Genomic DNA, 25,950 nt, shown 5'->3' with positions numbered 1-25,950 from the left:
GGCGTTGACAAGCGCACGTCCAGAGCCGACATGCTGTACAAATACTCGCATACCAACAGCAACAACGACAACAATGGCAAAAACAAAAACACTAACACAGAGCAACGTCAATACAAACGTCAAATGCATGCGAATGTGAAAGTGAAACGAAACAAAATATTCCAAACAATTCCAGTTTGGCTTTCCAGCTAGCAGCTGCGCGGCTGCTATGCCTTTGCGGTGCTTACGTTGAGCTGTGTGCGTTTGTATATGACTGTGTGCGTGTGTGTAACGCAAAGCGCGACAGCCAATGAGAGGTTCGTAGATGCTGGTATTCATGGTGGAATTGTGGAATGGTGGTGTGGTAGTGGTCGATTGTGTCGCCGCAACGCGACTGTGTTGTTTATTCGCTGCCCTGTTATTTTCAGCGCACATGCACCAGCAGCCAGCACTCTCCGCTTGGAAACCAGTTTTTTCCATAAGTGGCCGGTGAATGAACCGTTTGACGAGTAGACTGCATATACATACACACAGGCAAACATAATATTAACATATTCACTTCACTACGCAATGGACTACTTTAGGTTTTGTATAATGTATTTTGTTGTTCTTGTTTGTTTTGTGTGTTGTGGCCAAAATGGAGGCAGCAAGCGAGCGTCCTTCTCAAATGCAATCGACTTCCAGTCATTTCTATTCTAACTGGTTACTCAAGCACTACTTCCGCACTAAAGCTTAATGCTGCTCATATAAATGTGTATTTATGTAACTACACATGTAAGTGTGTAGCGAAATGGCTTTATCGACGTATGAAACTATGTATGTTTATGCAGAAAATTGACAATAAAATGTGTTGCCTAGAAACTAGTAAGAAATTTATCCATTTCAGAGTAGTACTTGTCTATATTATATTTATACCTCCTATACTTGTATATATATAAATACATACATACATTCAAACTTAACCGTCTTTGTATTCAGTGCTGTGTAGCTTTCATTGAAAATTATATAAATAACTGTTATATGTTTATAATAAAATAAAATACGTTTTCTGGAGGTCTGCTCTGTATAATCATTTTACTCAAATTACTCCGAACGTGAAAAAAGAAAAACTCACATCGTGTTGAATCTAGATGATACGGTATATAGGGTAAACTTTTCCAGCCTAACTTCAAAAATTTGTTCGTAGTGATTATATGGCGGTGCATTGTCATCGTGAAAGAGTCATTTTCTCTTGCCGAAAATGGGTGCAATTTGGTGTTTCTAGTTGGTCGATATAGATCACGTCTTGTAGACGTCGGATAGAAACCACAACTTCAACTTTTCCCTGATTACTGGTACCAGTCGATTAATGTATAATCGAATATATGACGGTCTCGAAACGAAACAGAAACTTCTTCGGACTGTGAGTAAACGCACTTTGAAGTGCTTCACGGCTGCGACTTACCCCCACAAGCCTTTTTTCTCTTGTCGTCTCTGCTTTCGAGTACAACGCAACTACAATCGGTGGAGAAGCCATTATGAGATCTTGGGACCACCGTTAGTAGAAAAAATACCCTATATTATTTGTATATGAATTTTATACAAAATTTGCCGTCGATGGATAGAAATTTTGGAAAATTTTACCATTTATTATCATTTTAAAATTCATGGAAGGGTATGTTTTGGAAGTGCAAAAAGTCGCCATTAAGCCAAAACCTATTATGTTCCATAACCAAGCACCAGACCAGATCGCAGTAACAAGGGGTAACTGTGGAATATAAATTCTGAAAAATGGGCGCGGCTGTGTAAATATCTCCTAAACCACTTAAGCTACCAAAACCAAATTCACTCAAGAAAATTCCTTAAGCACTTCCACCGATACTATAAAATAGATGAAATCGGACGATGGCCAGGTTCACTCCCCATATAACGGTATTGTGAAAAGCTACTAAAAGTGCGACAATTCAATAACTAAATACGCCAGATACAGATTGTATGAGAAGGCTTAAGGGGAGTCGGAGTAAAAACTGGACGATGGTTGTGGCACTGCCAACTTTTAGTTCGTGAGATTTTTTTCATATTTTTATGTAACTGAGTGAAAATGGACAAAGGCAGACTGCAACCACGCCAACTTCCCATATTACGAAATTTCAACAAAGCCTTTCAAGCCCTTAGGTATCGAATATTTGGACGATACCTGGTGGTTGACTTTTTACTTCAATTATCGGCAAATTTGTGAGATATAGATATATATATATGTATATATGTATGTGTGTCAAAATTGGGTTGGATCAGGTTAATACTTCCCTTAGCTATATACCTATATATACCTAATTCAATGATTTTCCAACTTCTAGGTGACTTTATACAATATATATCGGCCAGCATGCGAGTTATCTCCACGAAATGGAAAGAACGTATTTTACTAACAACAGTGTATCTTTGTGCCTACATTAGATAGACTTGGGGAAAACTTTACCTAGTCCCCATTTAACTAACGTACAACGTCCGGGTGACTTTATTCCATATGTTTGGTGATGCCATGTGAAGTATCTTAATAAATCTCAGAACACATTTTATTAGTAAATATATGTATATAAGCATATTTATTATATCATCTCCGAAATTTCCTTCTGGATGTTACTAATATCGTGCAAACTCTGGTGAGGGCATACAAATATTTCAAGGTGATGGCAAGCTAATAAAACAGTTAGTTATTCTTTAGAAATTTCATACTTGACCTTAATTCTAGAAATGAAAATATATATGTGTATGTATTTATTTACTTTTGAATCATTGCACTCAGTTTCATATACAAATACGTACATACATATGTATGTCGTTATGGTATTATTTTAAATGCTTCTATAATTCTTGTAATTGTTGTGAAATGTTTTTATATATTCGTATAATTCTTGTAATTGTTTTTGTTTTCATTGACTTGTTATTTGGCATTGTTGCAATGTCATATTGAGCCTCGGAAAATATCTGTGGAACGTGATGTTTCGAAAAACGTGACTTTTATTGATTTTTTTCTTCCAACATTTTGCTAGAGCAAACGACAGCGACAATCGTTGTGGCTGGCTCCGGCTTTAGACTCGGCTTTCGTATGGCGGCAGTTAAATAGCACAGCAACTTTGTATGCGACGATTACAAGACCTGTACATAGTATACTTATATACATACGTACATAACACATCATATGTACATATGTATGAAGGTATATCTATATAATATGTACATATTTGGGTGATCGAGTGAAATTGACACCCATAAATATATAATATGTATGTATACATATGTGCATGCAATAGATCTTCTGCCACCTAAATGTTTAAGGTGTGATTTGCAGTTGTAAATGAAATACTACTCTAAGATTAACTATAAGCAAATAAGTTAATTATTCTAAAATCTGATTTTGTCATTATTGAAACCGAAACGATTTACCGAAACGATTTAATGTGCTTTGATTTATACTGAAGTAACGCTCTCGCAATGAAATAATATTATTATTGTTATTGTTGTTGTACTAAGCAACATATTTTGTTGTTCTTGTTGTTGTTTGCATTCTAATTGTGTAAATAATTTTACTTTAACCTAATACATTTCATTTTCATTCCATTTCACCATTCTCTCTCTCTATTTTCTTATAGTCCCCATATATGAATTTGTTGTTGCTCTTGATTTGTGTTCAAATGCAACAACGAATTGAAATTTATGTAAACATCACGTAGAAATCATTGGTTCACGGTAGCAACTAAAACAACAACGCCAACAAAGCTTAAAATAACAAATAGTCGTAAATGTGCACACGCACACACATACATCCATATATGTATGCATTCTCACTAATAGAAGCTCTAAGCAAATAATAAAAAATATCGATGCATTTGGGACTTTGTAATGCTGCAAGTATTTAGCCATTTCTTTTTGTTTGTGTTTTGTTGCGCTGTTTGCAATGGTTGAGGGTGAACTGTGAAGAGTGTTGAGTATGTGAGAGTGTGTGGGTGAAGAAATAGTTCTACCGTTGCTGTTCATTTTATCGCTGGCTTACTTTTGTATGTGTGTTTTGATGCTAATATGGGTTATACACTGCATAGCCGGTAGGAAAAATTTAGAGTTCGGGTTTATTATAAATTATATTCACAAATTGAGTAATTTTAACGCAATGAAAGCAATAAGTTCAAAAGTTGAAGTAGTAAAAAGCTGCTGACTTTGCAGATGAAAAATAATTTTAGTTGGTTATTTTGAGAATTTGTTTAAATTTTAATATATGTATTTTATATAGAAAGTTGGTTACAAGTCATTACAGTCATTTCATTTCACTTCGACTCTTTATTCAAATTACTTTAGGTATGTAATCGCTAAACTACCTATGCCACATGGAGAATGAGGCTTTCAAACGTAAGGGGGACATTTGTCCCTGTGAATTTTGGAATGTCTATACCGATTACGGGCTTTTTCGTGGAAGAAACAGTTTCTACCAAATTATATGGTCCGTAAACTAGATTATAGTCGATAAAAAAATTAAAATAGAAAAAATGCTTGAGCTTTTAAAAATTGACTTTTATCCAAACTTTGGTAATTTTTAAAGGATTACACGGGTTCCTTCGGCTAAAAAACGGCCTTTTTCAAAGTTTTTTTTTTTTTCAAATAAAAATGAAATAATTTACTAGAACTTTTTATTGTTACAAACATACACTATTAACAAAGAAACTGTGAAACTTTTGTGAAAAAATATTTTAATCTCGGCTATTGCGATGCCATTTCCGGTGACCCCTCGGAAAAAAGATGCGCCCGCATTGGCAGGATAACTTCTTACAAGATCATCTAAAGTGAAAAAATAGGTGTAATAAAATTTCATAAAAATATTCGCAACATTTATATTCTAGAGGCGTTTTAGAATTTAATAAGACAATAAAAAAATGGACGTTTTGAAACCTATAAACCCATGTAACTCCTAAACTTACAAAAATCGATTTTTGATCACACTAAACGCCTCGTAGTACATTGTTTCGAGAAATATGTGCAGAATATGCAGAAAAAACTTAATAATGGTCGGCTCATTATAAAAAAGTAAAATATTTATAGAAATGTTTTCGAAAGTGTTAAATATGTTTTTATGCTATACAGATTCAAAAAGTTAACTGTTAAATAATCTAAATTAGATTTAGTTTGTGCAGTTCTTGACCGAGGTTTTGAAAAAAGAAATCACTCACCTTCTACCTTATATAGGATAATAATGGGACTTTGAGCAATGCAATATCAATCAGTGTCAACCGAACAACTGAATAAAAAAAATAACTTCAAAATGGTATAAAAATACCATTACATTGATTTAAATAAGGCAGTTTGCATGGCAGCTACATGTTATACTCAACAAATCTGAAAAATTTGTTCAAAGAATGTAGTGTTAACTTGACAAATAATTTCTGCCAAATTTCGTGGAGGTATCTTGTAAAATTTTTATTTGTTTCGGAGAAGGTCTTAATTTTAATCGATCAGCATGTATGGCAGATCCTATAGTGGTCCGATATCGACGTTTCCGCTAATGAGCAACTTCTTAAGAAGAAAAAGTCTGCATCATTTAAATCAAATATGTTTGTTCCAGATCGATCTTTTCCTGTTAAGGGCTATATAAGACACGCTACTCGGATCGTACAGTTTCCAGGTGTTGATAATCGTCATTAATTTGTAAAATAGAGTCATTATGGAAAATGTATGTATACAGTTGTATGTACATATCTTGCATGCAAGTATAAACATACACAAGTACAAATGCTTGTAAATCCATCAGATTTTTCCTTCACTCGTTCGCAAGCCTTATGCAACATCATTACCACTTCCATTTTCCATTTTTTTCTCGTTGCTGTTCCGTTGTTACTACTTTACGTTGTTCTTGTTGTTAAAGGCCTTACTGCATTTTGTTGTTGCTCCTGCAGTGTTGTTGTTATTGTTACTAAACAAATTGTAGCTACATTGTTGAACAATTCGGTTTTTGTTGCTGATCGATTTTACGTGATATTTTCGAGATTTTTGGTATTTATGATGTATATTTGTCGATGCCGTTTGCACTTACATACACACACATACCTACACATAATCACGCACCCATATACACACACGCATACACCCTCTCAGTTTCGAATAGCTTTGACTATTTCAAGGCATGGCCGTTTTCCTCTGTATATGTGTGTGCTCGTACATTACACATTAAAGTTTGCATTTGCATTGTTGACGAATTATTGTTAGTGGAAATTTCATAAACAGTAGTTTGTATTTATTTGGCAAACGCAAATACAGCAAGCATAATTATTTTGGAAAATACTCTTGCATTACCCGCCAAGTGTAGCCTGGCTAACAGCCTTAAATTATACACACACACACACACATACATACCTATGCCCCATACAGCAGCATAAATATGCTCTTCCGACCATTGGGGGGTAGCGGAGAGAGAGAAATATGATTTGCGTGAGTGGACATGCGGACGGAACTGTTGTTCTGTTTACAGTTTTAATTTGGTTGGAAATTAGTTTGCATTGCTTTATAGTTGCTGGAAGTTTTTGAAAAGTAAACATTTTTAAAATGGAGAATATAATTTTGTATTTGATTTTGAGGCACTTTTTACAAAAAATTTTAAAGTTATCTTCTACGATTTAAGGTTGGATTTTAAGCTCAAAAATTTTTGACCGAGTCTATTTAGCAAACAAATTTTGCAGACTTTTTTTGTAGATAGTTTTCGTTGTAACTAGGCATAAACATCTAAAATAAGAATATTCTTCTCAGCCGAATTCCTTGTCGCAACGGTTGTTGTATTATACAGGTAGTATTCATAATTTGTATATCCTTAAATAAATAAATGAATAAATAAAAAAGAATATTCTTCTTTTACGTTATTTTGATGGTATCTAAAACAAAAAAAATTAAACTTTTGTTTTGTTCGCCCTAATAAGTACGTATAAATGACAAAACTATTGCTGACATTTTTTTTTTACTATTTTTTCAAAAGAAGTTATGAATATTTTATAGAATCTAACATCGAATAGAACCATAAGATTCAATAAATAATCCTTGTAAAAGCTTTAAAAATTTGTGTTAGTTCTGCATCTGTTCTATGTGAAACCTCGGATTACTGCGAAAATAATTAAGATTTCAGTGTTATCCCCTGATGTCAGTTCATTAAGAATTGTTAAAGTCTTTCATGATGTTAGTGTTATATTGTAGTCAGCGGTTGAGTGCACGCGGTGCGGTGCTATATCAACGAGAAACGAGAGAGACTCTTGCGCAGCTTTGTTCTGGATACTGTGCAAGTTAAATTTATCCAGAATAGACCCCGACATTTCCAACATATGTCCTGCATGCCCCATCAACCCCACTCATCTGGCACCCCTCTCCCTTTCGCCTGACCCTGTCGAAACAGAACTTTTTTTGACTTGGACTCGTTACAACAACAAGAACAAAGCTTTCGGTGTCTTAAACTTTTATTTTGAAATTCAAAAATTTACTCAGTTTTAAAGTTAAAAATGTGATTATACATATGTACTTGCAGTAATCCTAACAAAACTTAACTAATACTTGTAACTTCTACTCGATCTGAATTTCTTTGAAGATTGCACCGTTGCCTTGGATAACAATCCATGTCAAATTTCTGGAAGATATATCATCAAAGTAAAAGGCTTTTCATACGCGCACTTTATTCCGATTATTCAGTTTGTATGGCCGATATCAACTGTTTCGACAAATGAGCCACTTCTTCGTAGGAAAAGTTTTTAAGGCGACATCTCCTTTCGAATGTTGCTAAAGTCGTGGCAAATTTAATATTCATACCCTGTCCAGGGTGCAAAATGAAGATTTCACAAGCAAACATTTAGTATGAGTATTAATTGTCCCCGAATGCCCCCTTTCCATTTATTTGTTCGAAATTCTTTAATAGTGCTTTTTATATTTGCTTTGATTGTTAATCTTATTGCTTGCTTAAGCGCAAATATCCTCTTTGTACACAATTAATTCGTAGCACAAAAACTTGATTTTAATGCCATTTTAGTGTTCTTACAACAATAAAAATAAAGCATCTGCTAATACCATTGAATATCGCACATTAGCATTGTAATTGGGTTAATGAATGGGAAGCGAACTCAGCAAGCGCATCAAGGGATATTCATTAACCATTTTACCCACAAAAGTTAATTTGGCGGGCCGCCACCATATCCGATTGCGCTGGTGTTTACTTTAAGGGCTTTAAGCCGACATATTAACCACCAGTGGGTGGGGGCAGCCCAAGCGTGCAACGGCCGATAAAAGGAAGCAGAAGCGATAAGCCGCTAGGGGGTGCGCACAAGACCGGTGGTGACAATAAGGATGTCAAACACTTACGCAGTTATGTTGTTTATTTTTTCACTTGCAAAAACGCACAGAAGTTTCTACAAACTGTGCGATCGCAAGGAAGGTGCGAGCGGTGCATGAGGCAGGTTGCGCACATTTTCGCCACATATGTTACACACATTTGAGTATGCTATCGCACATATTTACATATGCTCGTATGTTCTAGTATGTGCATATGTCAGCAATCAGCGCCTTACCGAAATTTCTTCACTTGTTTGCACATACTGAGTGTGGCGAAAGGACAGTGGGAGCGCCCTAATCTTAGATAGTGCGCCCGGGTGCCTCGGTGCTGCTCGGTCTTGAAGATACTCACTCGTATGGCGTGGGAATGTAACTTTTGCATTCGACCACGCAGTGTTTACAGGTAAATGCGTGTGTGAGTGTTCACACTTTAATGCTTCCGCATAGCGTTAAGGAAGGACATTCCCACATTATCGCGCAGGAACGCTAGCAGCGGCACATATGTACTAACTAATGGCGTATATGTGTGTTTATGCATGTCCTTCCGTGTTTTGGGACGTTGTGTGTATGAAAATTTCCAAAAAGTCACGAGCACTTCTCGTCCACACGTGAATTTCGCACAATATGTGCGCCATTTTCGGAAAATCCCCATTTCACTGCCATGCCAGCAACCAGGAAAGTTGGTTTGCGTGAGAAAATTTTCAAAAAATTCGACAAATTTTCTAGTTAGTCAGTCGTTTGCACTATGTAATGCAAACAGTTATGATTTTTGTTAGGCATCTAGGTAGTACCGTGTCATTGCCAAGAACATTCTTATTTGATTAAAAATGGCTCCTGCGGTGTGCGCTTTGTTCGCATCATTGAACGCGGTCGATTCGCTTCTTCAGTCATTTGTTGGCACTTAGTAGCTATCTTTCTGTAGTCTCGGCACAACTGATTGGCAAGTGCTCAGAGCAAAGTGTTTGACCTCAATCGAGGATCATTTGCAAGTGTTGACTTTGCTGCTGCCGTGGGAAAGTCGGAGCGTGAATTTAACTATTAACTATAGATATACTATATTATATACTAGCGAAGACTAGTCGTTTATGGGTGTGTTTTTGTTGGTTCATAGGTACTCGCACATGAAAGACTTCCCAGGGCGACGAACGTAATTTAGCCGCTAGTCATTGCTCATTTTGCTGCTTCTCCGTTTTCTTTTATTTGGTGATTGCTCTATTAATTTCTGCTGTCTCATGGTCGCGCAATACATGCACACATATGTACACACTCTGATTGTGTTTGAATTGCGATTTTATTATGTTTCTGTTATGATTTGGAGTTATTGAGAATTTTCGAAATCAATTAAGATGCTATTAAATCTTCCTAGCAAAAGTAATAGCTTTCTATTTGGAAATTGAATTCTTTTCTGCTTTTTTTCAATAATAACCTCTTGAAATACCGACCCGTTAGAGATGACTAATAGCGCTGATGTTTGTTGAGGATTTTTATAGCCTGAACAGGTCGTTCTCCTTATCGCCGTTTGGCGCCAATTGGAGATGCCAAGTGTAGCGAGGTGGAGTGTGTCGTTCCTCTTTTCACGGTTCTTTTCCAAGATTTGGCGCATGGTGAATATCTGGTCAGATGTTGATTTTCTAAGCAGGAAGCAATGTGCTCACTGTTAACGGTGGGCTTTAATCTTTCACACAATATGCTTGATAGAATCTTATATGCGATGTTGAGGAGGCTAATCCCATGGTAGTTGACGCAGATTGTGGGGTATCCCTTTTTATGGATTGTGCAGAGCACACTTAAATTCAAAATGCCCGACTTAAATTCCAATCGTCGGGCATGCTTTCTTCCGACCTTATTCCACAAAAAGCTTATGCACCTCATTACTTCTTCGCCACCGTATTTGGGTTGGGCAATGGAACGTCTGCTCCATCGTCATTGATTGCGGTATCCGGTTCACCCTCTCCTGATGTTATGTCTTGGAATTAGATCCGAATTTTTATCTCTGATGACCTAAACTCGGTTATATTTTCTTATCTCGAAATTTCGTCGTTAGATTGCACAAAGACTTACAAGGATAAGATCATTTCTTTTCAAGTATTCAAGTTGACCTTGCTATCTACACGAATAGGTGCCGATTTCTAACCTTATCTGAAACTTTTTAAAACCTATTCAGGAGCAGGATAATTTTTGGACGCCAAAAAACATTTAATCCATCGAATAGAATTTGTGTTATTATTTTTTTTTGGCATCTAAAATCTGGAAAGCCTGCACTACCCCCCAACTTTGACCTAACCTTATCATTTCCTTAACGGAGCTTTTAAAACTTTCGAACACAAGGGACTTTTTCTTCCTTTTCGTAATTGCAATTTACTAAAAACTTACACTCCGTTATATCCAATAGCCAATCAATAGTGAAGAGAGTCGTTCCAGTTCATTCAATGATTAAACGCCAAATGAATTGCTCGTAAAATTTGTGAGTCGCACACCGCCGGCAAGTCTGGCATGTCAACAGCTAATGATGATGGAAGAAGCGCCGAAAAAGCCGCTGCGCCAAAAGCGACGCGTTGAACGATGAGTGTTATTAAAAGACTGCGGAAACCATACTGATATATACTAGAGCTAGTGTTGCTGTCGCTGGGCCTGCTGCTTTTTGTCGCCTGATTGTGGTGGCGGTGATATCGGCGTTGCCGCGCACATGTCGGCGCATTCGAGTGGCGGATTAGTGCGCGTCGTCTCTTTAGGATTAAAACCATTGAGGAAATCTGTTGCTCCTGATACCCGCAAGAGCACAATATGCTTCTTCCGGTAACACTCAATTATTGTTGTTGTTGTGCAATTTGCTACTGCTGTTGTTCGTAGTAAAAGTGCGCCGCTCACTGGATTCCATGCCGCACTTTATGTATGTTTATTTAATCGCTTTAAGGTTATGTGTGAACATGTGTGTGTGTGTGCGAGTGCGGAATTCGTACATTAACTTTTGCCAACTGGCCTATTTTTGCCGTTTCATAGACATTTATTTATTTGTTAAAGCTTGATGCGATTTGTGATGCCCTTCCCTAAGGTCGTTTGGCCGGTACTTTGATACTATTATTGAGTGTCGTACCTACATACACGCACTCATATATGTCGTGTGCGGTAAAAAAGGGTCTCGGGAAAAGTGGCAGGGACATTAAGGCTAACAAATTGCCAGACTTGTACAAATCATATGAAAATGCAAATGCCATTCCGGTACAGCGCAGCCATAATGCAGTGTTCAATAACTTAGCGAATTAGTATTATTTTTATGGGATGTTATGGACAATAACGCAACGCACATATGCGAGTTAGATTCGATTTTTTGTAATATTTGTAGGTATTTTCATAATAATTTCATGGATTTGTTAGTGGTATTCATTAATTCTCTTATTTAGACTTATATGTGTTAGTTTTTATGCATGTAATCCATATCTATTGAATTAAGTTAATATCATTCTTTATGATATTTAATTCCAATCTCTAGGAAGTGTATTTTAGAAAATGTCATTGTCGGCTGGCTATTTAGCAAAATAAAAATATTAAATTTGTAATTATTATTGTCATTTTCAGCCAAAGTTTATTAACTTCTTAATTAGCTCTACAACAACAGAGTCTGTGCAGATTCCTTATGACCCAGGGTGAACCGTAAGAGGTCCTCCAAACTTCTGGCTTTTAGCAAAGCCAATCTCGCTGCAGTTCTGACAGAGCACGGTTTCAACGTAGTATGGCTTAATATTCTGTCTGACGGTCTTTGCGAAAGCAGTATGCAGGAAGGCGAGTTGCAGTCAACATATCTCTTCCTGATTTATTGCTCAGCTTTTGCAAAACTGAGCTTAAAATATCTCGTTAGATACACTTAGCGAAGGGACTGTGATTGATAGAAATCGGCGTAATAAATTTGTGGCAAGCTCGAATATCTATTCAAGTGAGATCCAACGATTTTGGATCAACCCAATGACCTAACCTGACCGAAAGTATATTATTTAAATTAAGAAAACTAAAAACCACAATATTTTTCTGACATATGTATGTATGTGAACTCATAGATGCCTTGTTATGACCCTGAGTTTATTTATCAAACATCTGTAGGCCAATATCTGGTATTGGTTGGATATAAATTGCTGTCTATGAAGGTATATTTGTGATCTTTTTTGAAATTTTCAACGCAATTCAGTTTTCACAACAAAAGTATTCGTAGATATCCATATTTACAATAAATAATAAAGGGTGAACCATTTCGAGTTTCCCTTTTTCATGATGTTTTACTCCAAGGCCGGATTCTGGACGAAATGGCAGCTCTTGAATCTCTTCAGGTTGTTCTTCGTCCCAAATGCGGCAATTTCCCTTGTTTACATAACTATTGAGCCAGCATCGCTGAACAAAATTTGCATCGAGAACGTCAGATCTTCTTGCAACTTCTCAAGAGTCCATAGAGCGAAGCGATGTCGCTTGGGAATGTCGAGCAACTGCAGTTCTTTCAATTTAAGATTTCGACGTAAAATGCGACAAGTCGTCGGAAAAGGTATTTTAAAATCTTTGAAAAAACGTAACTCTTATTGGATAATCCGTTATATATACTTTATAGGATTTGCGACTTTCTTTATTTTTTGGTATTCAAGATCAATGGGCAAAACATTGAGCTTGTACGTGCTGTTGAACGTTAAAAACTTGAATTTTATTCTCAAACCGGCAAATCATTTTAAATCAACATATAAATCACATTCTTCATAATTATTTTCCTTTAAGCCTCATATATGTAAATGGATATGTTATAGGAATTACAAACTCAAGATCATGCTCACGGGCTCCATATTGTTAACGAATTACCTTCGAGCTTTATTAGAGTTGTTTTTATAAATAGACTACATTCTGAATGAATATCTGAACAGGCATATTGTTATGAAAAGTTATGGTTAGTATATGTAGATTGTAATATCATCACTCTGTAGAACTTTATTGGTTCAGCATTACTAAATTTCAATGGATTCAAACAACAATCGGGCCCTCACTAGGTTTGGACAATATGTTAATTCCTAGCGATGCACCTATTAGAAGAAAAATAGGAGTATTCGATAACAATTCTGAGACAATTGAGAAATTGGAAATTAGCTGAAATTGTTCGAGTCGTAGAACAAAAAATGTATAAACAGAGTCGCAATATTTTATATAGAAAAAATATTTTAATTCGAATTAAAAATTACTAAAGATAATATGGGCCAAACGTGGACTATATTAGTGTTGAAGAAAACTATTTTTATGCATAAGAGTTGATTTGAAGAATACTATAATAGTAAAATAAAAATATCAAGGAAATTGAAAGATTTTAAAATACCTTTTTATACTAGCCTCATTTTAATAGCGAACTTTGTTAGTGCAAAAAATATTTTGTGAATATATTAATTTCCTACATTACTTATATATATTGATCCTTCAACTTGTCAAGGAATATTTAAATTCAGTTATGATCAAACTATTTACAAAGGAAAAGAACGATTAATTTACCAAATCCCTTTAAAAACTCCTGCATCAGAATAAATATGACTTTAATAGGAATTGTTGGAAATTTAATTGCATTTTGGCGCACATTATTAATCATACCTATACAATGTATGTATATATGTATACGAGTATTTACCGTAAACCCTAAGCCCAGCGTACATTGCACATCTGCTCCTTTAAGAAAAATAGAAATCGGAGGCGTATGAAGAATTTCGCAAATTTTACTAAAATCACGTACGGCAAGTGAAGTCAATCAATAAAGCAAATGCATACATATACAGCAACAATGTTACGCTATGAAATTGTATTGGGAAATTTCTGGGAAATTCACATATTTATGCCAAACGTTCGAGGTTAGTTGTCAATACTCATTGGTGGTCTTAGGGAAGAAATGGAAACATTTTTTATACTATATACAAATGTATATACTTGTATGTAAATAGTATATATGTCCAACTGCAATTGTAAGTGAGTAAATGAGAGTCGCAGGAGCTCGAAAATACCATTGTATTACTGATGGTGAGATTAATTTGAATGCATAACAAAAAATCTACAGGAAAAGTCAATTATCTGTACCTAGATGCTATTGTTACACGCCTATGCATAAACTGCCAAAAATAACAAAAACAAACATTTATATATATTTGCCAAATCACATGCTTTCTATACTCTACACATAGAAGTACAAATGTACACGTTTACTTATAGCGAACAACCTGTTGTCCACAAGCAATTTGCTTGAGGTAGAAAAATTTTGCAGACAACAAGACGCCCACAAAAGCAGCAAAAGCCATGCAAGCGCAACGAAGACACGCGCACCTTTCACGCCATGCAAGACAAGACATATCTGTATCTAATATCTATGCTCGCATAAGTGTGTGTGTGTGTATTGTGTGCAGAATTCATTCATAAAATTTTACGTTCGACTTGCAATCGCCGCTGCTGCTGCTGCTGCTGCTGCTAATGCCAATCAATAGCGGGCGCAGGTAAAAACGGTGCGGCGAGTGCAGATCCATGAATGGGCTAATGTCGGCTCGGATTTGTTGGATTGCTTGGGGATTGGACATAATGCGCACCATTATGTTGCACAGGAGTCAATTGGCCTGACTTTGAGAATGAATGAAAATTACATATGTACGAATGGGAGTATAAAAATGAGCGTTTGACTGGCAAAAACAATTTCACTTGCTGGCGTGTGAACTATGTTGTTGTAATCTATAGTACATACAGGTAGTTGTTGCATGACGACCAATAGCCGCTGCAGTGTCGGCCAGGTAAATGCACTTGTTCTGGGTATTTCACTCAAAAACTCAAAAGTGCAAGTGTGCGACTTCTTAAGAGTCTGGCACATTTTCTAATCCCAAACAGTTACAAATTAGTTTTAAGACAGTCAAGAACGTTCCGCAGAATTAGCAAAGTGGCAGACAATAAATTTGCCAATTAGATTCTAGTGAAATATAGTAATAAGTGTAATATAGCGGTGTGTTTGCGAAAATGATATTTCAGCGAAAGACTTTAACCGAGCGCAATCGGCCCAGTTTAACAAGTGCGTGTTGCTCAACGTTTACAATAACAAAAATAAATGTATATATAGTTTACCGAAATTTTCATCTCTAATAATAAATTTTAATATTTTATAATAAAAAATGCAGAAACTGTTAATAACATTGCTTTCTAACGCTTCGGTTTGCAGGCTTAGCTAAATCCTGTGCCATGAAGGAGAAGAGTAAAAATGCCGCTCGCACTAGACGTGAAAAGGAAAATGCGGAATTCTTCGAACTGGCCAAATTACTACCACTACCAAGTGCAATTACATCACAGTTGGACAAAGCGTCCATCATAAGATTAACAACATCGTATCTGAAAATGCGTCAAGTCTTTCCCGATGGTGAGTATTGACTCTGAAACATAAATGTGAAAGCATATTTATGTTATTATGGAGATATGAAACCACAAAACAACAAACATTGTTAGTTATATAGTATGCTATAGTAGCCCGATTTGAAGTATTTCGGGTAGATATCTTATCAATTAAAGCAGGTTTCCATATAAGGAGTTGGTATTGATCGGACAGCTTGTTTGGCAGCTAAATGCATTGGTGATCCGATATCAGTGGTTCCAACAAATGAGCAGCTTTCTTGGGAGCGAAAGAAGTGAACATATCTAAACCGATTCATCTCTTTACTCAGATCACTTATGTATATACATATACGTATATACTTTATAAGGTCTCCGAATTTTCCTTCTGGGCAAGGACCACCTCAAGGGATAAAAATACATCAATATTTAAATATTTACATAGTTTATTAATAGACATGAACTAGGTAACCTATCAACGAGTTATCGTTTATGTATCGGTTTAAAATCTAAACTTTTGATGACCAAAATAATTGATGGTAGAACTGAAGCCAAAAAAATTTGGGTCGATTTTTGCCCGTTATGTTCTTCAACTCAAACTATGTGTTCGAACCAAACTTTAACTGAAAATCTAATTTCCTAAATAGGGAGTTGTTTTGTAGAGAGAATGTGTTTTAAATTGCATTCACTGAGTTTAGGTTAGTGTAAATTAGATGGCTGATAGAGGAACCCACTTAGACTGCTATGATAGTTGTAATTCAGCTACTGACAAAGCGCTTTAAACATAGCACAAGCCTGCTTAAATGCTTTATTTCTATTACTGCTATTTCATATTGGATGTCTAGAAGTATAAGATCCAAGGTGTTTTAGTCATGGTTTGGTAAAGGGTGTACAAGGAACTGTTGTCATTTTCCTTCTTCGGTAATTATTTAAGCAGATATTACTTTAGTCTCAATAATGTTATTCACTAAGTTTTGATACTATGATTTGACAGCCACTGGATGCTTTTAGCATGTTGAACATACTTTTAAATCTTCAATGCGAGTGGGTGGAACTCGTCAGAACAATCTATTAAGAATTCAAATAGGTATTCTATTTTCGATTGATAGACGGTTTCGGCTCACCCTTGCCACGATATTCGATTGATCATTGTTGCCGAGTCGTAAGCATAGATACAAGACTAGTCGCCAGTAATAACACATTCCAAGTGTTTGCTTACACTTAATCTCCATCTATGAGAAGCTATTCCCAACACGTCTAAGCGAATTGTCTACCCTGCCGTCTGCTGTCATGTCGTAGACGCTTGCAAAGTGTGCAAAACTTTGTTTTGAACCCTCAATTAAGTTTACATAAAGAAAGTTTGGCCTCTTTTATGTACCAATCACGATTATTATTATTTTTACGAGTATTTTGTTTTGCTTCTAACAATCATTGAAAGTATGTTGTTGTTTTCATTAAACTATAATTGGAACAATTGGTGCGCGCCTGTTATACGGCATTGTACTACCTTAAAACAACAACAAAAAATTTGTCAAAGCTCAATGACGTCTCGCTTTGTGCCCGCTTTCGCTGACCGTTTGACAGCGACACACGTCAGGATCATAGGTGGTGGGCGACGACGCGTACTCGAGCACGGTGCGCCACGAGCCGCCACAAGCGGGTAAATTCCTGCCGGCTATGCCAAATGATGTGTTAATGCGATGCTGGGAGTGTGTGTATGTGTTAAATATACATATGCTTGTATGCATGTACATACAAGCGCTGCGAAGTTAATACGCTCGTAATTGTTACAAAGCGCAGCAGGACATCTCATGCTTGGGAGTGTAAAAGTCGCATAGTGGATTTTTTACGGAAGGAAATTGAGCGGAAAGCTTGGTTGGTTAAAGTAATACTTGAGTATGTTCTTTGTAGATTTATAATTATGGGAGGTTTGATTTCACAAGCGCAGGCTTAGTGTGAAAGGAGTCAATGAAGTGAAAGCCATTGCATTTTCCTGTTTTTAGAAAACATTAATTGAATTGAGTCACAGATACTCTCGGTGGTATGATCGTAAATAACTATAGTGTAAGGGTTCACATCATAGTCAAAAAGTCTTGATACAGGTCAATAGGAAAGGTCTGGAATTATATTTGAATAGGGATTACAACAACATTTTCACCAAAACGGTTTATGTAATCTTAATGTTGAATATAGCTTGCAGTCTGAGGATAGGTTTAAGATCTGTTGGTTATAGCTGGAATGTTGCAAGATACAAAAAAGCTAAAGCGTCAACATTTGTAATTGATTTAAGGGGTTATATGGGTTTCAACGATGAAAAACAGTATTTTTGAAATTTTATTTTATATAAAAAAGAAATATTTTATTAGAATTTTCGATTATTACAAATACACACTATTAACAAAGAAATTTTGAAATTTTTGAATTTTAAACTCGGCCGTTGAGACGCCATTTCCGGTGACCCGGTGAGAAAGAAAGATTCTTCCACGTCTTCAAGAATTGTATCTCAAAGACTTTTGTAAAATATCATGAAGATCAGTTGGATAGTTCACGAGAAATCTTGCCAACCGACTTCAAAACACACATTTCCGAGAAAAACGCGTTTAATTACCGCGCACTTAGCCTAGCCAGCCTCAAGCGCTCAAGTTCTCAAGGCTGTATCTCCAAAACTATTACTCGGATCAACCTGAAAGTTAAGGAAACATTTTAGAGGTATTGTAGAATTTAATATGAAAATTAAGAGTTTTTGAAACCCGTAAGCCCATGTAATCCATTGAGTAACTTTTTTGGATGCCTTGAAACATAAGTAAGCCCTCCTGCAAAAAATACTAAGAATCTCGGACAAAAATGAATTTTTAAGACATGAAAAACCAAATTCCATAAATTTAATGAAATTAGCTTTTAAAAATTATATTTATCTTTAAAAACATAAATATGCCTATTTTAGAAAAAACGGATGGAAAGCGGTTAGAATATGCCCTCAATCATATAATACACGCCCACATAATTGCACACTTGGAAATCACACACACCAGCACAGTGTTTCGTAATGCAAGTGTTAGTATACACCCACACACACACACACCCAAATTTGCTGAAAGTGGGGAAGAATTCTGCTGAGCTAAAGTTTGTGCGCTAACAAAGCACAAGATTTTCAAACATACATATGTAACACTTTTTCAAGACTTCTTGCGTCCTTTTCCTCCTTTTCTTAAGTTCCACATGTATATGTGTATGTTTGTATATGTGTGTATATATCACAAGGGCGGAAGCTACCGCCAAGTGGGGGTGAATATGCAACTTGAAGACATTTTTTTGTCTTACTTTTTGCTTCGTCCTCCTTTGTGCCTTTTTATTGTAATAATTATTTCAATAATGCTTGAGCAGAAATGCTCGTCGTGGAAATAAAAGAAACACACAGCAACAAAAATAACATAGCGGAAAATGACTCAAATCAGGCGAAACAAGCAAATAGTCGCAAGGAGCAGCAGCTTTAACTATAACAATGCCTATACACACTACACCGCTATAATAAAACAGTTTTCGCAACAACAACAACAGCTCCGTCGTAAAAAAACAAGGCATAATACTTTTGTTTTTTCTATCTTCCCCGTTTTTATTTACCTCTTTCTTCATTTTCCGCCACATTTCCACTTGGTATGGGTTCGTATCTGCTGCTACTGCTCATCCCCTTCTCCTCTCATAACAAAGTAGTGTTTGTCCTGTGAGAACCTGTCTACCTTTGAGCATCAGCTCACATACTGGCGGTGGCTGGTTGCTGTGCTGTGCTGTGATTTTGCGCCTCTCCCGCTGTCGGTGGCTGTCACCGCAATGTCGCGTGTACACCTGTCTCTTATACACATCTAGATGTGTATAAGAGACAGGTGTTTGTCCTGTGAGAACCTGTCTACCTTTGAGCATCAGCTCACATACTGGCGGTGGCTGGTTGCTGTGCTGTGCTGTGATTTTGCGCCTCTCCCGCTGTCGGTGGCTGTCACCGCAATGTCGCGTGTACACTGAGAACACCCGTTGAATTGTGACACAAAAGCCTGCCGCTGCATCCCACTGTGCTGATGACTTTAATTGGGAATAATATTTATACGTCATCATGTATTGTTAAATTGTAAGAGCAAAGTTTCGCAGAATTTCATTGCGGAGACGTGAGAAGTGTGCTGTTGGTGGGAGGCGCATATGGGTTGGTGCTTGTGGCATACGTTTTACGTCGCACCTTTTTGTACTCATTAAAAGTGACTTTTTTGCTTTGTTGTCGTTGTTGTATGTATTGTATTGTACCTTATTTTTTTAGTATTCTCTCTTGCCATTATCAGTATTATATAATATTTTTTCTTTTCTGTTTTATCAATTTTTTCACTTAGGTCTGGGCGAGGCGTGGGGCACTTCACCGGCAATGCAACGCGGCGCTATCAAGGAGCTTGGCTCACATTTGCTGCAAACATTGGACGGTTTCATATTTGTTGTGGCACCGGATGGCAAAATTATGTACATCTCCGAAACGGCATCCGTACAGCTGGGACTCAGTCAGGTGAGCTTGCATTAGCTGCATTAATTTCGAAACTTTCTAGCATGGATTAGGCTTAGAAAGAGACTCATCTAAAATTGAAAATAAGATTTTTTTGATTGAATCAAAATTGAAATAAAATCATTGAAAACAAAATTTATTTGGCATATTTTTGGTCCAAAACTCAGCAAAGTAAGAAAAAAACATTAATTAATTTAAAGAATTGAGATAACGATTAAATTTATATCATTATTTCCTCGCTTGAAGACAATAATTTAACCATAAAATGATAATTGTTCGACACACTGTGCAGGATATATGTAAAAGAAACCGTTGAAAAGCTTTATTTATGCGCATAATTTGATTTCATAACCTCTTCTTTGCCCCAAGTATGCAAATTTTATGTTCTGAAGATGCTCCTTTACAGTTTCCACAAATTTGCATTTCTGAGCAGGGCAAAATAAGCAAAAAATTATATTTGTAATAGCATAAATAGCAAAAGTTAAATTTTATAGCACCAACTTTAGAAGTTTTGGCATAATTACTTTATTAATACCCTTCACAGGTGCATTTCTTATAGCATAAAGGGTATAAAAAGACTTTTCCTTAATTTTGATAGGTCGGTATGCATGGCAGCTATACGCCATAGTGGTCCGATCGGCATAATTTGTTCGAAAATTGTAGCCTTGCTTTAGATAAGGGACTGTGTGGAATTTCTCAAATAAAGAAGTTTTCTTTACAAGGGTATAGCGCTTTGGAGAGAAAAGCACAAGTGAAAATTTTCAGATTGTTATCACAAAAACTGAGGGACTAGTTCCCTTATATACAGTTGGACATGGCTAAATCGAAACAGCTCTTGACTTTGTTCATTTATGTACATATACTATGTATACTATCTTAAAGGTTCTCCGTCATTTCTTACTCTACTTTTTATTTATACATGCAAATAATTTTCTCTCTTCCTTTATTTTTCTGCAGGTTGAACTCACCGGCAATTCTATATTCGAATATATACACAACCACGATCACGATGAGATGAACGCTATACTCTCACTGCATCCTTATATGTACCAAAATCCGGTAAGTTACTTATTTATCGCCATTTTTCAGTATATATATACATACATAAACCTATGTATATTTGCTTATGTACTGATCCACGGCTTCTCTTCTTTCCATTTTGTTTGGCGTTTGGCATTTTAGGATGCATTTATTAATTCATTACATCTACCACAGAGCGGCAATCCACCCACCGGCCATGCGAACGTCATCGGCAGTCCGAATGGCAGCTATGGCAATGATCGTGGTTCGCAAACGATCGAATTGCAAAAATCCTTCTTCCTGCGCATGAAGTGTGTGCTGGCGAAACGGAACGCTGGACTCACAACATCTGGTTATAAGGTATGTAGCCACTTTGTAATGTTGTTATTTGTTTTTGTACAGTTTTTGTATTAAAAATTGGTTATTTTTAGGTTATTCACTGCTCTGGCTACTTGAAAGCGCGCATATTTCCTGACTATGGCGACGGTCATGGCGGTTACATACAAAATTTGGGCCTTGTAGCTGTCGGTCACTCTCTGCCTTCGTCTGCGATAACGGAAATTAAATTACACACAAACATGTTTATGTTTCGGGCGTGCATGGATCTGAAATTAATATTTTTAGATGCGAGGTGAGTAAGAATTTTTGATAAATTGATAGTTATGGGTGAAAATATAGGGATAATAAATATGACTAACGAAGGCACTGATGATGGAAGAGAAAATCAAAATTTAAGAAAAAACAAAATATATCAGATTTAAACATTTTTAGGTTAGGTGGAAAAACTAGATATTAACAATATAATACCTCGATTTCGTCTTTTCTTCCGACGCTTGCAGTCTTTTGTTAAAAAAATCAAATAATGTCGACCTAAAAATATTTCCCTTGAGGTGATGTCTAAATAATAATTAAAAATATTTCTTGATTAAAAAAAAAAATTGAAAACTGTCAGATTTTTTGATTTTATGCTATTTTTTAACAGTGTTTGTAAAAATAAAAAAACAAAAATATTTGAAAATGATGTTGTTATAGCGGCATAAAACATTCCTGAAATAATAAAATCCGGGTCCGTACCGGCTACTTAGACTCGACTATCGTGGGAACTGCTTTAAAAATGTCGCAGCTGTTGTTTCTCAAGATCATTTTTTGTGAAACCAAAAATGTTTTCTAATTTGTAAATTGTTTAGTGAATAACATATTAAATTACAGGCAATTAGGCATATAATTTCGAAATTTTCTTAGTATCCTTAACATTTCATTAAAGCTCAAACTGGAAATATAAAACTGAACAAATATTAAACATCAACACTTTCCAATGTCATTGTGACAATAGATGGAAAATCAAAGATAAAAAATAAGTATGTATATATTTATATATATGTATGTATGTATCTATAATAAAAGACAATGTCTATAAAAAACCCTGCCTTCCAATCAACCACTTGCCACTCATCCACCCACTTTGACTGAGCAAACAAAACGGCAAAACAAACCATTTCCCTCTTAACTAAGTGCTGCAATATTGTTACGCTCAGCAGTATCAGAAGTAACGGCAGTCGAGTGGATGTTAGCTGTTGGGAATTGTGATTTTGTTTCTTCGACGGCAACCAGATGATGAAAATGTAGAAAATTCCGGTGGCATGGGTAAGTTAGGGGGAGTTTTTGGCAGCTACCAGTCGCCGTTTGCCGACGTCTGGTTATTACCGACACTCAATTACCCTCATGATAATGTTTTAGGTATTGTCTGTCAAAAAATGACAATGGAGTTTTCGTTCCACGCATACAAGTACATAAATATATTCATATGTTGTAGTTATACGCTTGAATATGATATGCCTATAGGAAATATTACAAACTGCTTGAATGCTGTAGGAATTTGTTTCCGTTACGATGTTGTATATGGAATTATGTTTAATGTTAAGTAAAGTTAAGAACAGGTTTTCTTGGGTTTTCTCCATCCAATATTATGGCTCATATTTGGCATAGTAATAATGGACAATCCTACCAACTTGGCAAAATACATTTTTTAAATATAATTTACTCGTTGTCGCGATGTTTTAGCCAAGACTTTATGCCGAGTTTCGTGCAGATATCTTGCCAAATAAAAAAAGAGATTGATCTATAAGAACAAGAGTAATTTATTTGTTTGTATGGGACCTGTATGCTATGGTTGTCCACTATCGACGGTTCCGACTAATAAACAACTTCGTGTTGAGAAGAGGACGCGTTCAACATTTCGGATCGATATCTCACTAACTCAGAGACGCAGCCAAACCGACTCAACATGGATACAAGCGCTGGATATAAAATCATATGTAAGACAAAGCAGACTCTCTGCAATCCGGGTAATAAGAGCTTTCCGAACGATATCAAGCGATGCTGTTGAAGTACTAGTCAGCATGCCGCCAAATTGACATTCAGGAGACGAATTCGCGTGACCTTACCAGCTACCAGAGCCGTCTACAAAACAGAAAAAAGCATAGAGATCCAAGAGCCTTACATTGTGACAGCAGCGGTGGCAAACCTCATCCAAAGGATGTACGATGGACGCACAGACTGATCCACGATATTTATTCGCGGATAGACAGAAGACATGGGGATCTGAGTTTCAACCTAACTCAGTGTTCGAGTGGTCATGGATGCTTTAGAAACTATCTGTTCCAAATTAACGTTACTCCCTATGGTCCGACATGTACAGTTCGCATAGAAGACTCTGAACACGTATTTTTTTCACAGCCTCATTTTTTAAAAGCTAAAATCTATACTTGGCGGTAATGTAAAAGTGGAAAATTTGACATATGTACGTGTCAGTCCTCTGATAAATGAAAAGGGGTCAGCGAACCGTCAGCTCTAAATATAACAGAACTAAGAAATAGATTATTTTCTAATCCGGTGGTTTCGTGGGATGCTACAAAGTCATTGAAAATTGGCAAACTTAATGTGTACTTCAGGGTTCAGGGTATAATAACTTTAGCTCACAGCCTCCTGGAACACCATCATTAGTATAGCTAAAAAACGTTCAGAATTCGAAGTTAGCTATGATTTCTAAACAGAAAGGTCCTAAGTTCAGGTCTATTTTAATACATGTTTTATTGCAGAAAATTAGTCAAATTTTTTAAAGTAAAGTGTTGAACTAATAAAAAAATCGTTTGATTTAAATTTTCCAGAGTATCCCAACTCACCGGCTATGAACCGCAAGACCTCATAGAGAAAACCCTCTATCAGTACATACACGTTGCGGACATTGGAGCCATGAGCTGCGCCCATCAAACGCGTAAGTATTATATAGTATTTGGCCGGCGTGTGTCATGACTGCCACGCAATATTTTTACTTGTATTTAAAACAATAAATGCAAATAAAATGAAAAAAAATCGAATCACACCAGGCACAATCGTTTAATTCCCAGCAAATTAAAGCGAAATCCTTTCAATTCATTTTCAACGCATTTACAATATTTATTTATTTATTTTTCTACAATACGCTTTTGTTTTTCCAACTAATTTGCATTGTATTTTACATGTTGTCGTTATTGCAGTGGTATACAAAGGACAAGTCACCACCAAATACTATCGCTTTTTGACGAAGGGCGGCGGCTGGGTCTGGGTGCAGTCGTATGCGACCGTGGTGCACAACACACGCTCCTCGCGCACTCACTGCATCGTCAGCGTAAATTATGTCCTTAGGTGAGTTGAAAGCTAGTATATAGTATTGTATATTCATACATGTGTGCGTGTGTTACGGAAATAGTGTTGAGTAATACGAGTAAGTCCAGCCAATAACGGGTGGATTACGAAACGTTGGCGCTGAAAAAATATTGGCCATGCTGAAGTGTTTTAATAGGATTGTTTTGTTGTGAAGGGATTTTGTGATTGCGCCGAGTAGATTTGTAGCAGGAAAATATTTCTTATTTGATGCGACATATTGCTATTGTCATATATATTTGTATGTATGTATAAAAAGCTTTACTTTTACTAGTAAATGGATTAGGGCTTTATGCGTGGGATATAAACCTATTAGTAACTACCATACCATATGTTTTTTGTAATAGTATACAGTAAGTATTCGTGCTTATGTATGAGTTGTGTTAAAAAAATAACGGGAAGTTTCGTTTTTTTTGAAAAAAGTATTAATTCATGTTGTTGATTTCAAAATAAGCACTTGTGCCACCAGCGTTTCTTCCAAACATCGAAACACCTATTCCTCTTTGACACTACATCTGTGGGTCGCTCTGGGTTAAGAACACAAAACCTCGCCAGTTGCCTGTATATTTTGCGAGGTCACGCCAGTTGTACACTCCAAGTGCAGATAGGTCGCTTTTACTTGGTCATTTGTGGGGATCTGGAGTCGAAAGAACTTTTCGATGGAGCATCATTTTCCATGCGAATAACATGGTCTAACCCACACATTCGTTGTATTTTCATTCGCTTAATTACTATACATATATTAATGACGCCTTAAAGCTTATTATGCTAGTTCCATCTTATACGAATACTCACCGTTCACGCGAACGACTCCAAAGATATTGCGAATAACAGTTCTCACGAAAGCTCCAAGTGCTTCCTTATGAGCATGAGAGACTTATAGAACGTAATTTTTTTGTTCCTCGAGAGGGGGAGCTTTTTCTCAATGTCTACCGATCCCAAAGTGGCACCTGTGGACAAGAGTTCTTCTGCACTTGATCTCCATGCTGGTTCCGAGATATACAAAGTCCCTAAATTTTTCAAAT

General features: G+C 36.3%; 1 protein-coding gene across 4 annotated transcripts in view; it reads left to right on the top strand.

Annotated features, from left to right (window-relative positions):
* LOC108970365 (protein single-minded) overlaps positions 1–25,950 on the top strand; it is a 47,436-nt gene that overhangs the window by 18,952 nt on the left and 2,534 nt on the right. For 2 of the 4 annotated variants that reach the window (XM_018935701.1, XM_018935700.1), the window contains 7 exons: positions 15,503–15,697; positions 20,040–20,206; positions 21,161–21,262; positions 21,386–21,583; positions 21,655–21,854; positions 24,391–24,497; positions 24,760–24,907. In XM_018935701.1, coding sequence (XP_018791246.1) covers positions 15,523–15,697; positions 20,040–20,206; positions 21,161–21,262; positions 21,386–21,583; positions 21,655–21,854; positions 24,391–24,497; positions 24,760–24,907 — 1,097 coding nt within the window. In that variant the 5' untranslated portion in view covers positions 15,503–15,522. Of the gene's footprint in view, positions 1–15,271; positions 15,356–15,502; positions 15,698–20,039; positions 20,207–21,160; positions 21,263–21,385; positions 21,584–21,654; positions 21,855–24,390; positions 24,498–24,759; positions 24,908–25,950 lie in introns of those variants that run through there. The other 2 variants (XM_018935699.1, XM_018935698.1) reach the window with 2 other exon arrangements.

Source organism: Bactrocera latifrons, unplaced genomic scaffold (assembly GCF_001853355.1).
Source record: "Bactrocera latifrons isolate USDA-ARS-PBARC rearing strain unplaced genomic scaffold, ASM185335v1 scaffold_3, whole genome shotgun sequence".
Taxonomy (NCBI): Eukaryota; Metazoa; Arthropoda; class Insecta; order Diptera; family Tephritidae; genus Bactrocera; species Bactrocera latifrons.
This window is presented reverse-complemented; position numbering and strand designations above follow the sequence as displayed.